The sequence below is a fragment of the Sesamum indicum genome, linkage group LG3 (genome assembly GCF_026168435.1).
Source record: "Sesamum indicum cultivar Baizhima isolate 11 linkage group LG3, ASM2616843v1, whole genome shotgun sequence".
Lineage (NCBI taxonomy): Eukaryota > Viridiplantae > Streptophyta > Magnoliopsida > Lamiales > Pedaliaceae > Sesamum > Sesamum indicum.
Genome location: NC_142659.1, coordinates 26,614,641 through 26,630,761, shown reverse-complemented (window position 1 = coordinate 26,630,761; position 16,121 = coordinate 26,614,641). Strand labels below are relative to the sequence as shown.

The 16,121-nt window shown below is 35.1% G+C and overlaps 3 protein-coding genes across 5 annotated transcripts; 1 reads left to right on the top strand and 2 right to left on the bottom strand.

Annotated features, from left to right (window-relative positions):
* Positions 1-64: 64 nt before the first annotated feature.
* GAPB (glyceraldehyde-3-phosphate dehydrogenase B subunit) lies at positions 65-2,996 on the bottom strand. The gene is made up of 9 exons (XM_011075770.3): positions 2,686-2,996; positions 2,486-2,599; positions 1,943-2,104; positions 1,679-1,846; positions 1,422-1,582; positions 1,266-1,327; positions 1,060-1,109; positions 490-896; positions 65-385 (listed from the first exon to the last, which is right to left on the bottom strand). Exons 1-9 carry the CDS (start codon positions 2,782-2,784, stop codon positions 250-252), a joined length of 1,359 nt encoding a protein of 452 aa, XP_011074072.1. The 5' UTR covers positions 2,785-2,996; the 3' UTR covers positions 65-249.
* A 1,953-nt stretch (positions 2,997-4,949) lies between these two features.
* LOC105159023 (putative F-box/kelch-repeat protein At1g20790) lies at positions 4,950-6,125 on the bottom strand. Its single transcript, XM_011075954.1, has one exon. It carries the CDS (start codon positions 6,123-6,125, stop codon positions 4,950-4,952), a length of 1,176 nt encoding a protein of 391 aa, XP_011074256.1.
* A 1,652-nt stretch (positions 6,126-7,777) lies between these two features.
* MLO9 (Seven transmembrane MLO family protein) lies at positions 7,778-11,252 on the top strand. Of its 3 annotated transcripts, none has more exons than XM_088878740.1 (15): positions 7,778-7,996; positions 8,263-8,320; positions 8,488-8,693; positions 8,855-8,971; positions 9,073-9,130; positions 9,214-9,302; positions 9,387-9,461; positions 9,537-9,625; positions 9,718-9,767; positions 9,871-9,911; positions 10,009-10,182; positions 10,290-10,325; positions 10,406-10,473; positions 10,547-10,607; positions 10,686-11,252. In XM_088878740.1, exons 1-15 carry the CDS (start codon positions 7,862-7,864, stop codon positions 10,989-10,991), a joined length of 1,563 nt encoding a protein of 520 aa, XP_088734866.1. In that variant the 5' UTR covers positions 7,778-7,861; the 3' UTR covers positions 10,992-11,252. The 3 variants fall into 3 exon arrangements, with proteins under 3 accessions (XP_088734866.1, XP_088734867.1, XP_088734868.1); XM_088878741.1 differs by having other exon boundaries at positions 7,895-7,996; positions 8,274-8,320; positions 10,686-11,251; XM_088878742.1 differs by having other exon boundaries at positions 7,950-7,996; positions 8,535-8,693; positions 10,686-11,251.
* Positions 11,253-16,121: the final 4,869 nt, after the last annotated feature.

Genomic DNA, 16,121 nt, shown 5'->3' with positions numbered 1-16,121 from the left:
TGCAAGTGAAGTGGTATAGAGTAACACAAAGGAGATGAGAGATGCTGCTGATCAGTGAATGATATGAAGTAAAACAATGATTTCATATTTAGCAACTGTACCATATTATTCGATCGATGTTTCTACGTCCCTCTTTCCATTATGACATGAAAAACAAGGTTGTAAGATCAGTAAAGATGATCAAAATCCTTCTTTACCTCCTAAGATTTCATCATCAATCCGAGAAAAAAAATAATGTCTTTTGACAACTTATGCTTCGTAAACTTTGCATTCCTCGTCGGCAGGGTTAGTCTTGCAGAAGTCCTCCAGTGGATCTCCGCTTCCCTCTGCAGTTGCACCAGGCCACTTGTCCGCGACCAGATGAGCCAAATCAACCACCCGTTGGCTGCAAAAAGATCGTAGAAACAAACTCTGTATCAGCTCAGAAAAGTTATTTTTGATGGTGTTTTGTTTTGCGTTCTGATCAGCTATAAGAATGTCGTTTCGTACCTGTATCCCCATTCATTGTCGTACCACGCGACCACCTTGACCATGTCGTCTCCCATTACCATTGTCAAGGAGGAGTCAATGGTGGAAGAGACGTCAGTGCACCGGAAGTCGACTGAGACGAGTGGGACATCACAGACGTCCAGGACGCCTGCCAATGGTCCCTCAGCTGCCTTTCTGAAAGCAGCATTAACGTCTTCAGCCGTGATTCCTTTCTTCTCAACGTTCACAACAAGATCAACGACTGATACGTTTGGTGTTGGCACACGGAGAGCAATGCCGTTGAGTTTGCCCTTGAGCTGAGGCAGCACGAGAGACACGGCCTTGGCTGCACCAGTGCTCGTTGGCACAATGTTCAATGCTGCAGCTCTGGCCCTCCTCAAGTCCCTGTGTGAAGCATCCAAAAGCCTCTGCAAACAACATATATAATTCAACATGTCATCTTTTTCGGAACAAAGTAAGTAGATAGCTTGAATCAGGACTATCAATGTGAACTTTTTGAACCGTTTTCAACATCTGCTGCAAAGATGCAAGAATTCGCTCGAATTATAGTGTATTCTTTTAATCTTTTACCTGATCACCGGTGTAAGAGTGAGTAGTTGTCATCGTGCCCTTGACGATGCCTGCACATTGAATGGAAAATCACACTCTAGAGATACCGAAGCAGAAGACGATAAATAACAAGAACCTTGTCCCATGTTTCCCATCAAATAAAAGGTAACAACTGAGGAACAAAGAGGACTAATTTGTCTGAAATCCAAGAACATTTGAATGCTTACCAAATTCTTCATCCATGACCTTAACGAACGGAGCCAAACAGTTGGTCGTGCAAGAAGCGTTGCTGTAATTACCCAACATCCATGTTAATCAATGTACACGTCAACCTTATACATTAGCTAGTGAAAATCTCGCACAGGAGTGCATTGAGTACAGACCTTATGATGTCAGAGACCTCGTGTGAGTAGCCCTGTTCGTTTACACCAACAACGTAGGTTGGAATATCAGCACCTTTTGCCGGAGCAGTAATAATGACCTTCTTGGCTCCAGCTTGGATGTGTTTGCCAGCTCCTGGACCATCAACAAAAACACCAGTCCCCTGTATTCACATGATTCAATCAGTCTATAAACCATGTAAAATTCAGTAACAAGAATAAACGAACATTGGCCTAATTACTGGGATGAGAGTTCTTACTTCAATCACAATGTCGATGCCAAGCTCAGCCCAAGGAAGTTTGAGAGGGTCCCTGTTAGAGACGACCTTAATGGGCTTCCCGTCAACGCTGATGGTTTCATTGTCCACTATTTTAACATCCGCCTTGAATGTGCCGAGCATGGAATCGTACTTCAGCAAGTGAGAGGCCTGTAATTAAATTCTACAGTTATAACCGAGTTCAAAAGCCTACAGAAGACACTCGACAATGACCTTCAGAATACATTGGTCTTGGTTTAGACTTACGTTTTTCACACCGCCACTGTCATTGACAACTATGACCTCGAGTGGTGAGTCCTTGCGACCGTGCCAGCAGCGAAGGAAGTTCCTACCAATGCGCCCAAAACCATTTATGGCTACCTTCAACTTGGCAACAGTCTCTCCCTTAACAGGAGTCGAACCTGCAGCCTAAACATAGATGGGAGAAAGATTACTGCCACGCTCCATTAAACTTCAGATGCATCAGAAATTCCACTTTTTCAGACCTAAGATTGCCAATAAAACACCAGATTTTCGAGCACCTACCGGCTACCTCCATATTCTAACTGGTCCTACTCGTGCAATTTCTAATAACAATGAGAAGCATATAGGCTATGAAATCTTAAGCATATGATACAATTTTGTGCAGAGTTTCTCCTTGTTCATAATGGTGAGAACATCTGAAATTGCAGAAATCTTTCTCTCTGAACTTTTCAAATTCTTTGGACTAAAGAAAGAAGCAACTACCAACTAGAATCAATCAATCTCTACTGATCATCTAAACAAAGGGCATGTGGACTAGTGAAGTACCTTTGGAGTGAGCTGGGCAGCCACTACATCAAAGAAAGAAGCTTCCCTCCCATTCTTGGCAAACGTCACGGACCCACCGACCCTGAGGCCAGAGAACTCTGCTACTTCCAGTTTCTATACAACAAACAAATGATCAAATCAGAGCCCGAATAATCAAGACTGCATAGAAACTCACAGCAGTTTGCATCAAAGAAAGTGACCTTTGAGAAGCATTGAGCAGGGAAGGCATTAGAGGCCTTGGAGGGAAGCCTAGTGCTTGTTGGGACTCTTGAAGAGGCCAAAGCTGCATGGGATGCCATAGCTGCAACTAAACCAACTCAAAACTAACAACTTAGCTATATATAACTTCAAGAACAGAATTTTTGGGCTTTTGAAATGTTTCAAGTATGGTTGTAAATTAGTTCAATTAGTGAGTGGTGAGGATGGAATGTGAAGATTGATATGTGATAAGGTCATGTCTTTACTGCAACCATCAAAGTTCATATGAACCACACATTATTGTGAACAGTATAAACTACTTTTTTGAGGGATATGACCACACCATGAAAGCAAGAAGCCTCAGCCATCAGAAATGTCTTCTGGCTGATAGAAAATCACAGTTGAGACAGGGGAAAAATATCTTGTTTCTGTTGTGATAGTAAGAGCCTGTACGAGATGGGGTGAAATTCTTGGGTGGCTACAGATTGAAGAAGAAATACTGCAATCTGATGGCCACAGAATGAATCTCCATGGTCCCACTAAGATGGAAGCCATATGATCAAGTTTTGTATCAGGTGGCCTGTGGGCTGTGAGTGTGGGTCAGACCTAGTGTTATTGTGTGAGTTCAAACCAAGAAGCATTAGCTCAATTGTTTGATTAATAAGAACGAATCACTTTATATCTAAAGGTTGTACGTTCGATTTTCTCTGTTGTATATGGACTAGATTGATCGTTCATAAGTAGTTATTCTTATAAGCGACTTATAATTTTAAAAGCATATTTGAATGTGATGATAATTGAAACTGAAGTCCATCCAAATTTCTAATAAGGTCCAACGCCTACTTCTTGACACCTCCAATTTAAAGGGTAAGTCTAACCGCCCGTTGCTATGGTATCTATTGTCTCTCGTGTTCAATCACTAAAATGTTAAATAGGATAAATTACAACAAATTCTCTTAAAATTTGTTATAATTACGAATACCTACTTGTCACTTGGGAAATTATCAATACTGCTTGTGTTGATAAATCTATATATTCCTTAAATCATATATAAAATTATCAATTTTGCCTTTGTTGTATCTTTTTCTTTTCTAAAAAAAAATGTAAAAGAAATTGTAAATAAATTGTCCACTAGCCAACAACATAGAAATAAACCCAGAGCCACTTGATCACTACCCACAGTTGAAAGTATAAGGCAAAATTGCACTTTCAGTCCATACAATAGTGGGGTTGCATATATAGTCCTGAGCTTTAGAGACTAAGCATATTTAGTCCTATAATTTAATAGATTATTCACTTTTAGTCATTTTTCAATATTCCGTTAAAGAAACAACGGACTCTGTTAGTTTTTATTTTTTTTATTTTTAATTTTCTTTCGTTCATATTTATGTCTATTGCCAATATTCCTTTTCTTTTCTCTTTCTCTTTTATTATATTTCTTTCTATGATTCTGTATAAGAGACTACTGAATAATATTTGAATAATTTGGAGGTATTAATTTCAACTAAAATCAATATATTGGAATTAGCAAAAAAAAATGAATTAAATTTAGGTTTCAATTATTGGGCATGAAAGACACGTGCATATTATTTTATTAATTACATTGAATTGGTAATCATATAAACGGAATATTTGAAAGAGGAAAAAAATTGCATAATCTTTTGAATTTTGAGACTAAATATATATACGAAGCTTCGATAAAGTTTGTGACTGTACATCAAAACGCCTTAAAAAATGGGATAAAAGTACAATTTCGTTCAAAATTAAAAGACTTAAAGAAAATTATTATTCTTTTAAACGAGGTCAATAAGAAGATCAGGAATACATGATTTTTGAATTATGAGACTACGTTTTATCCGTAAAACTCAGGACTATATACACTGCCATTGTGTGGGATGAAAAATGCAATTTTATGTTTTCACAGAGATGCTGATCAATGAATTGAACAAGGGATAAAAATATTAAGTTTTTATGATACCAAAATTAAAATTAGAAACAAAATATTCGTCCCTTATTATAATTAGAAATGATTTTAATTCGCCAAACTTGATAATTGGTTTCTCTAAAAAAAATTAAAAAGTTTCTCCTAAAACTTTACTAAAAGAAATACATTCATTAGTATAAAATTTTTGGCAAAATCAACAAAAAAGAAATAAAAAACCATATACTAAATCAATTAACAAGTAATTATTTTTCCTGCTAAATTCATTGCTGACGCAAATTAGCAACAAATTTGACTATTTTACTAAGAATTTTTGTGTTGAGATCAGATCCTCAAGAGGTGCTGCAGTTGAAGCAAGGGCCCCTTGATGAGGTGGTACTCTCTAACATGGGTGGGATTGTTGTGCAGATAGTTATCAGAAACCTTTGCTAATGTTGGATTGAAAGTAAAGAAATGCTGAAAAGCATCCGACCATTGCTCCACCACTCCTCTCTTCTCCCACTTCTCATTCATCCCCATCTCAAACTCATACACTTCATCTCCGCCGTCACGTCGTCCCACCCGAACAACCACACGCCGCCCGTCGAAGAACAACGGCATACCCTTGCCGTAATTCCTATTAGACAGAACGCGTAGATCGTTAATCCTGTACCGCACTCGCCACTCATCTGTCGAGGAATCGTGGGCAACAACCACAATTTCTCCCGGCGGGGTGTAGACGTATGAAAGCGAACCCTCAGCCAAACCGAACCACTTGTACCCAAGGTGACGCAAGCCACCCTTGACAGGCCCGTCGAAAATCCGCGCCTTTCCCTTTTGCACGTTAAACGCTATAACTTTTGTTCCATGGTTTGCAAGCCAGTGCACGGACCCGTGTGCGTAAACGGGTTTCATGTGTTCATCCTTCACAAGGGTCAGTCCTTCGCAGAATAAACTAACTTGAGATTTGATCTCCGTGAAATCTTGATACGGTACGAGTATGCTAAATTTCAGGAGACTTCCCCGGCGGTCTTTCTCCGTTGGGTGAATGTAAAAGGTAGCCAATTTGAGGCCGTAAGAGGAATCGGGAAGAAAGTCGATGACGAGGCCGACGCCTTGGTTTAAGTGAACACTAAGATGATCTACGGGCACAATTCCTCCGGTGATCGGGTTAAAAACATGGTGCAGCTCGGACGACTTTACACGAAGAAGAAGAATGCCGTAGCATGAGTCCAGGACCTTAACCTCGTGCATGAGGATTGTGGTAGCCGCGGGCAGATGCCGGCGAGGGATTTCTAGGCTGAGCCTTGTGTAAATCTTGGGGCATCGGGACGAACAGCGTATCAATATGGTGGAGTTGCTGCTCGGGGACGATGATAGGGCGGCGTTTCGACGTGCGAAGTATGGACAGGAGATGGCTTGGAAGAAAGACTTGTTGAGGGCGGAGCATTGAAGTGCGTATTTGGGAGGTAAACGTGCCAAGATTTCAAGAATAACATCTTCGGGTAAAGCCGCCGCCATGACTGTTGTTGTTTTTGTTTCCTCCAAAAACTTCAAAATTTTGGTACTTGAATGAATGAATTAGGTTTATCTAATCATCGTAACAATATATAAGGAAAGAGTTTGAGTGTAGGTAGGTTTAGAAAACACAGAGTTTTAATTTGTTCAAATTGTAATTTTCATCGTGATATATTATTTTAATTTATTCCGCAATATTTTCTCAAGTAAAAAGGATGAATTATTATTATTTAAATAAATTAAATTACAATCATAAATCAGATATATCTATATTTAACAATTATTGATTACTCAATAATTATATATTGGTTATCAATCTCGGGTAACTATATTTAATCGATAACTACTATTAAAGTAATAATCATCAATATCAAAGTATCTCAGATACCTATACCTAATCAATAACTATGTATTATCAAAGTAAAACAATAATTAGTATTAAAGTTAAATTATCATTCCATATATTGGTGGTGTTTGAACACATGACCTTATAGTCATGGGCCCTCATTGGCAATTTAGTCAGCAATTAAAGACAATAACCAAAAGGGAGATTTTTTAGTCACGTAATTATAGTTATTTGGCATTTTGATCCTATAACTTATTACTGTACCAATTTAGTCTTATGTGTCTTTAATCTTGGCAAAAATTTGGTTGGAAAATTGGAAAATGTCGACCAATTTTATTCTAAAATAGTGAAAATTATAAACATAAAGGACTAATTACTACTTTAATAAGTTACAGAATTAAAATACCAAAAGATCATAATTATGTAAGTAAAAATGCATTTAAGCCAAAAAAGCTCGCATATTGAGTATAAATTTTGTTGAAATTTGTATTTGAAATTCATCGTGTGTATAAAAATAACATTACAAACTTTATGTAGGAAAATAGAGGTCATGATTGGGAGCTCGAATCTCACGAATGTGGGCATATAATGTACCTTTAATATTAGTGTATTATTTCTTTGTTTACCTTGAATATGTTGATAGATTTAGCAATATCGATGTTTGGAATTAGTATTTGAGTTTGAATGTTCAACAATGACTTTTTTTTTTTAAAGTGGAAGCGATAGACACTATTATTTTCTTAGTAAATCGATTATAATAATGAATATCAATATCAATATCTAACAATTATCGATAACTATAATAATTATATACTAATCATCAATGTCGCATCAGATTTATGTAATCAACAACTACTATTAAAATAAAATAACATCTTACATATTAGTGAAATTTGAATTCATGACCTTATAATCATAAGATATTGGATTGGCCAATTAATATAGAGGCCTGGTTTGACAGAATGAAGAAGATTTGGGGGTAGTAGCAGTAGTGGTAAAATTGGAGTTAAAATACTTTATTAATTAATTGCATGGTCAACTCATGTTGTGGTCATATCTGCCCCTCAAACAAGTAAATCACGACCAACACCAGGGCCAGGGTCCAAGAAGATCTCCTGAATGGCATTCTTGAAATAAATCCCAATTCCAGGACCTAATCTGTACCTATATTTCAACTGACAACTCCTGTCCGTACAATCCCGGTTCAGTTCTGTTGAAACTACCTTGAACCGGTCTTCCTGGAAACCGAAATTTTCTTGACATAAAACAGAGATGGAAGCTGGAATTCCAACATTGTGAATTGCCTCTTTCCTCTTCAACATTTGCATTTGATTTTTTATTCTTTTTTCTCTCTCCTCTTTTTAATAACTATCTACAAGAAGGAGAGAGAAACATGGCAGGAGGGGGTGGAGGACTGGGAGCGTCCAGACAACTCGACCAGACTCCGACATGGGCCGTTGCATTAGTCTGCGCCATCATCGTTATTATCTCCGTAATTCTGGAGAAATCTATTCATAAAGTTGGAGAGGTATATTATTTTCACATCATTCATTCCCTCTTTGTTCTGTTTCTTCTTAATTTCTTAGTTTTCCTAATAGATAGGTTGTGGGATTTGAAGATCGATCATGATTTAAATTCTACGTTTGTGTAGTGATATCGTTTTTCCAAGAGAAAATATCAAAATTTAGGAGGAAAAATGACGTGGGGTCGTTTCCGTTTGTTGGATCATAATTTTGATACTCTTTCTTGATATTATACCGTTGTCTATTATCCCTTACGCCCGTATATTTGTAGAGTTTCTCCAGGAGAAAGAAGTTTTCTTTGCTTGAAGCTCTAGATAAAATTAAAGCAGGTAACTCCTCTTGCACCAACTTGTTCTTGGTAATGCGCTACATTTGCATTTTGAATGTTGTAAATCCCCAACTTCAAGCTGCCAAACGCAGCTTAGGCGTTTTTCAGTGTAAGTGTCGGTCACAGCACTTTCGAATCCTTTCTCTTTCTTATGTACTCTCTCTCCAGAGCTGATGATTCTCGGCTTCATATCCCTCCTCCTGACATTCGGGCAGAACTTTATTGCCAAAATCTGCGTTCCTGAACATATTGGGAACACTATGTTGCCATGTTCAAGGAAACCACATGCAAATGAGCACGATCATCATAGGAGGCTACTATGGCATGAACGTAGATTCTTGGGGGCGGATAGTCCAGCCGAAGGATGTAAGAAAGTAAGAGAATTCGTATACAAAACTTGCAGTACATGCTATTTGATATTTGTGTTTACAGAATTTGGTATTTGCGCTTTTACTACGTACAGTTGTTCGGCTAGCTCAAGATTACTGAAGCTCTTATCTTGTATCGTATACGAATATTCTTCTTGACGTAATAGGGATATGTGCCGCTTATATCTGTCAGTGGACTGCACCAGCTCCACATCTTCATTTTCTTTTTGGCCATTTTCCATGTCATTAACAGTGGTGCAACGATGAGGCTTGGGAGGATGAAGGTGATTTCTTGGGATGCTTTTGTTAATGTTAAAACGCAGCTGATTTCATCATCATAAAGTTGACTCTTTTTCCGGTTCTGATATATATATGGTCGGAGCAGATTCGAGCATGGAAAGAATGGGAACAAGCTATTGCAGCCGAAGAAGAATCAGCCAACGGTAATGTGTTTCTTGATCAGGATTGTGTTGCTGAGTTATTTCCACTTGTGTTGTTTAACTTGTGAAATTTATGTCGTACACAGATCCTACACGATTCCGGCTTACACACGAGACGTCGTTCGTGAAGGGCCACACCAGTCCTTGGGTGACAAACGCCGCCCTGTTTTATATTGTAAGCAAGTCTTACTGTTGCTGAATATGAAAATGTTTTATAGTTGGGAGTTGGGACTGAGGATTTGAAATGCAACTACGTTAGGCTTCCTTTTTCCGGCACATGTTGTGGGCAGTTCGGAAAGCTGACTACTTGGCTTTGCGCCATGGATTCATCTCAGTAAGTGCTTTAAGATACTATAACCACAAAAACATCCGAAACTGCAACTACTGAGGAATAACGAACTTGGTACAGGTCCATTTGGCTCCCGGAAAGAAGTTCGACTTTCAGAAGTACATCAAGAGGTCGTTGGAGGACGACTTCAAAGTGATTGTAGGAATTCCGTATGACTTCCTCCCTCTTGAATAAATAAGTATGTCGTACTTGAATATTTATCTTCTTTCTGACGTAGCTAATTCCTGGACGATACTCTCAGCCCAGCGTTATGGTCTATTGCTGTGATATATCTGCTCGTGAATGTTAACGGTGCTTCTTGTTCTTCTCCCTCTGTTACTTTACTTCTATTTTGTATCCAGTAGCTTCCTTTCGAATATTCATTCTTGCAACTAATCGACCTGCTTTCTTTCAGGATGGCCAGCTACATTTTGGCTGTCGATAATGCCCCTAGTGGTAAGGCTTGCCTCTCTAACATCATTATTACTCACAAAGTATAGTGGGAAAACAGAAAGGACGCGGAAAAAACACTGACTACTTGATATGGATAAAGATTATTTTAGCAGTTGGCACGAAGCTACAGTCGATCATCACTAGGATGGCTATCGAGATCCAAGAAAGGCATGCGGTCGTTCAAGGGATCCCACTCGTGCAAGTCACTGACAGACACTTTTGGTTCAACCGGCCTAAGTTTGTTCTTCATCTTCTCCATATAACGCTCTTTCAGGTCGAATTACTACTCCTGAGTATTTCTCGTTCATGCTGGAGCCCTTACAAACGCAATGGTTTTTTGTATCTTATCAGCTTTCTTGTTTCTCTGACTGATTATTGCAGAATGCTTTCGAGATAACATACTTCATTTGGACAACGGTAATGAGTTGAGAACTTCTATTTGTTTTTCCTATGTACTTCCAACTACCCGATAGTTGAAACAACATGCTGTTTTGCAGTATGAGTTCGGGTTGTATTCTTGCTTCCACGACTACTTCACTCTTACTCTTATCAGAGTCTGTATAGGGTAAGTACCGATGATCATACAAGTTTATCGTTATCTTAAACCATTCTAATGAGGAGGTTCAAACACATTGCAGGGTATTTGTTCAGTTCTTTTGCAGTTATATCACCCTTCCCCTTTATGCACTCGTTTCACAGGTAACGGTACCATACTGATTCATGCTGCTACTGCAGAAACGCGTTCTTCATCTTACGTTTTACTCCAAAAATTTGCAGATGGGATCACACATGAAAAAGTCAATTTTCGACGAACAAACCTCAAGGGCTTTGAAGAACTGGCACAACAAAGTGAAGAAAAGGAGCGAGTCTAGTTGTAAAGCACACAGCCGCAGATTGGGAGCCGGTAACCTTGACGTTTCACTGACCAATATAAGCTCAAAGATCGCTTCCTCGAGCATCATACTGGCTGATAAAAGAGAGACGGGAGACGAGTCGACGAAAGTAGATATCATCCCGCAAAGCACAGCACCTGCTGCTGATGATAATCAACCTGGAAAGAGTGACTTATTATCAATACCCTGATGAAGAGGCAATAGAAACTGCAAAAAGATTGGTGGTTTGGACTTAATAGGCTTAGAAATGACATCAAATATCTCTCTTTTGTGTATGTGTTGGAGAAGAAAGACATCAATTCACATTTTCAGAAGTGTAACAGATTAGTCATACTATTGCAGGACCCCAAGAATGTGAGTAGTTTACATTCCTAGCATTCTGCAATAAAAAAATCACTTTACATTTCTCTTTCCAAAGTTCCTATTGCTGTCATACTTTGTGGGACTAATTGTTGTAGTTAAAAAGTGAAAAATCGTGACAAATACTACTTAATGGCTACGCAACGACTGCTGACATTGTTTTTGCAGACGATGTCAAGACATTATAACTAATCCAATCTAGTTTTTTAAATAGATCTAATAAGTTAAATCCAACCTCTAAGCATTTATGAATCGATCTACCGACCAACGTCGTTCCATAATACAATTTTATGTTACTCCAAAGCTGAACAAACTCTTGGTTTTATGACTTAAAGTTAACTACTACTATTTTGGAACATATTTTGTAAGATATTGTTGAATTTTTTACTGATTATCTATACTTTATTAATATTGAAACTTTCGATCACGCGTTCTTCCCAACTTTTATTGATGTTAAATTTTCTTATGTTGCTAGACAATGTTTTCAAACACTGACCCTCGCAAAATGAAGTGGATTATCAATTGTTTATTTAACTATTGGATCAATTGTATCGACCAGTGATGTCATATTTATGTTATAAATAATTATTAATATTTTAAAAATAACGTTAAATAATAAATAATATACTTAACAACCTTTATTTTTCTAAAAAACAAATTACTGCTTTTTTTTTTTACATTAATAGTTCAATAAAATATAGAATATAATAAAGTAAATTTAAAAACAAACTTATAAAGATTAAATTCAATAAATTATATATAAATTTTCAAATTTAAGAGAAAAATCATATATACTAAGTTCTCATAAATAATATTAGCAAAATTGAACTGAGAAAATAAATTAGAATTTTATATCTAAAAGTAATTTAAACTTTAGAAAAAATTATCCAATTTAATAGGAATAATGCACATTTTCAGAAATAATCGATTATCTTTTCATAAGTAATATAAAATTAGGGTGCTTAACAGAAATAATAAATATTTTAGAAGAGAAATTAAAGACTTTATCATGTATTTACACTTTATTGTTGATCCGATCGGTTCAATCAATCCAATACCAGATCACACGGTCCATCAGTTGAACCATTTGGTCAAACAAATTTCATGAAACAAAAAAAAAAAGTGATTTTTTGGCTCCTCCAAATTTTTGATTTCAACCGGATCGTTTTGTGATCAGATTGGTGGTTCGAATGGCCAACCGTTTGGGCCAGATTGAGTTTTAAAACACTGATTGCAGTAATCATAAACGATAGTGACGACGATCATTGCAGTCGTCGGGCAGACGATGACGTCGGTGATGTCGCCGTTGCCGTTGCCATTGCCCCCTCTGTGTTGGGTGGAGGGGGGCAGGTGGCAGGTTGGAATTAATTCTATTACTCTTTTGTAAATAATAATTTTATATTTTATAATTTATAATTATAAATATAATATATCACAATTAATTAAATTGAGCCCCTTAATTTTTTATAAATGTAAGATTTAACTGTTGACATTGATTCATTAAAAAACAAACGAAAATTTTTACCTATTTTTAAAATATAGATAAGTTTTGACCAAATATTGAAAATAGAGAGGTTTTCTAGAAACCTTACATGTAATTAAAACGCGGTACGGAGGTACAGAAACTTCTCTCTCATGGTATCTATCTTATGATATGAACAAAGCCAATGGAATGTTTTCTTTCTGCTATAGCTGGTTTCCATGATGCAACATGGGTAGGTCCGACCCACCCGAATTCCCAATGTGGGTGGGTCAGGTAAACTCATGTCCACATCTCATTTGCCCAAATTCAACTAGTGCATTTCTTCTGTTTCTGCTCCTTCCTCATCACATCCATATGATTTAAATGTCTAATTTAAAAGATTTTATAAGCTCATATATCTTATAAATACTTCTGAAGTCCGTACGATTTTAAATCTTATTTTGTAAAGTAAACGTATGAAATTTTGGGATACAATAAAATGATAGCATGTTTTAAAGATTAAATACAATTTACTTTCTGTGTTAGTGGAAATCTGCAAAAAAGCTCCTGTAAAAATCTAAAGTGCAATTCACGTCCCTTGATACTAAAAATAATGCAATTTACCCCTCTCTGAAGCGGTTTTTTTGCACGTTTTTATTAACACAGGGGGTAACTTGTATTTAACCCCATGTTTTTATGCTAATTCTGTAATTAACTGTTCAAAACTGAAGAGTTTGTTAAAATTTTAAAAATGTATTAGAAACTTTTCGTTTTTTTTCTTTTTAATTAAGTTTATAAAAATAGGGTAAATTACATCGAGTTTTCTTGAAGTTTGATACAATTACAAATACTCTTCGTTATTTGAGAAATTATCGATAACCTATTGAAACAAATGTCGACCCAATAATAAACCCGTTCTCTAAGCTTTCGTTAGGGTAAACTGATCAAAAATATCATTTTAAATCATGAATTATAATTTTATATATTTTTAATTTGTTTATGAACTAAAAATGGTTTGAAATATACATGGCATGAGCAAGGGGGCAAAATTGGACATTACACAACATCAAATTTTTAAAGTATGGGTAGTGGATGCAAGAAAGTCATGTGGACAGAAAAAGTCAAATGTTTGAAAGGTGTGGTCAGCGTGCAAGTCCAAAACTAATTTATTGGATTTGAATTATTTATATTATAATAATTAAAAAAAATTGTCCTACTAATTTTTAAATACTTGAATTTATTTTTATTTATTTTCTCTATTTAAAAAAATTTAATCAAATTAGTAATTTTAATTTTTTTAATAATTTCACAATTATTTTTTTTTTGTTAACTATCCACTACTCTACATTTCTCTCTCGCGTTCTCTACATTTATTATAATTTATAATTAAAAAATTATTTTGACACCAATATATTTTTTTATCATCTCATATCATGAATTTTTTATATGCTCACGGGAATTACGTGTTACGATGACTAGTATATATTAAATTTGAGTAGACAGTCACTAAATCACTAAGGGTTTGTTTGCGTGGTGGTTGTTGGGGTTTTAATTAAATTTGGTCACATTCTTATTCTTGTTTTATTTTATTTTAATGGGAATGGGAATGTGAAGAAAAGACCTTTTCAGTAGCACCAAAAGTCGTTTCTCGTTTCTAATTGCATCTGCCCAACCTTCTAACCCAAATTCACAACCTTCAACATATTTCATTTCAGCTATTAATTGCATCTAAACCCCTTATCTATAGTTTATTTATATAAATTACTCATATTCTTTTACATAATTATAGAAATTATTATTGACGGTAAAAAATGAAGGTAATTTGTGTAATTATGTTGACGTTTTTGGAGGTTGTATGATTAATTTTACATAAAGTAGGAGTTATTCGCGTAAATTATGTTGAATTTCTGGTGGCTTATAAAAATGTTAAAGTGTAAATGATCCCATACGTTGGGAAGTGTCTACATTTAATCCTTATAATTTTACTGAAATCAAAATCGCCGTTAGATGCATGAATACAGGCCGATGGAATATTCTGCCATTATTTTCTAAAAAATGTAAAATGCAACAAAATCAAAAGGTTGAGAAGAAAAGCGTAAAGAAAAAATAGTTGGGAGGCAAAGTGCAAATAGTCCCATCATTGGGAGATGTCTGCAGTTTACCCTTTACAAAAATAGACCATAGGTCAGGGAGTGTAGACATAACTATACCTAACTAGAATGAGCGATACACTAATTATTAATATCAAATATGTATGAGTATTTATAATTACTATTAAAGTAGTCAAATAGCTACTATTAAAATAAAATAACAACTCATCGATCCTATATTGTTATCTTTTTTTAATGTCAATTTGGACTTATGGTCTTGAATTTAAATTCCAAATGTAGTATATAACTGAATTTTATCAAAAAAAACTAATTACTAATATTATTTAATACATCAAGATAGATAAACGCTCGCACATAGAGAGATTCAACCAAACAAATAATATTATTATTATTTTGTTATAAAATGGAAATTATAGTAAATACATGTAGATGAAAATTGAACCCATTGGTTAATTGGCACGTTTTCATGAATGCGATGATTGCAATTATGTCTTAAAATCTCAAAAAAGAAAAACGGAGAAAGAGGGGACGAATGGTGACGATGTTTATTGGATAAGATAACAATGGAAAAGAGAAAAGAAAGGGATAAGTACGAAATGGAGGATTTCAAGTTTCTAATAAGGCCATTGTACGAATCATTTGCATATAATAAATAATATTTTATTAATTATTATTTATAAATTTCAAGAATTTATTATTTTTTTGCATTAATATAGAAATAAATATTTAATTTTTATCACTGATCATCGTTCGTAAGTGTAAATACGTCTTTCTTGTTTATATTTTTAGTTATTGTTGCATGTGATTTCCTGCGAGTATATAAAAGGAACCTTGGTGTGAGGTGATGGCAAAAAAAATTGTAAAAAGAATTTATAAAGAGAAAAAAAAATTGAAATAACTAATATGGCCAAATTTTTTTTAAAGAGAAACAATGAAATAAAGGGTAAATTTGGGTATTCAAATAATAAGGTCTTTTATGGATAAAATGACTAAAATTTGCATGATATTATTATAATCAAATAAATTGTTATTTCTCGATATAATTTGCTTTAAAAAAATTTAAAAAGCTTTTATAAATAGTACATTCATGCTAGTTGAATATTAATATAGATTTATAATTTATATTTTTCTTTGTTAATGCAATGATTATTTCTAGTCATGTAATTTATAATGTCTTGAATTTATATTTTTCAATAAATATAATATCAATTTTATTTTTATTTAATTGTCATAACTTATTATTAATAATTGAGTATTTTTTTTTCTTTTTTGAATATTAACAAAATTAAATAGTAATTTATTTTGAAGTTCTAGAGAGAGACAGAGTGTGCATGTATGTGTGATGGATATAGTGTGTGAGTATTAATAGGGATATTTTTGTCTTATA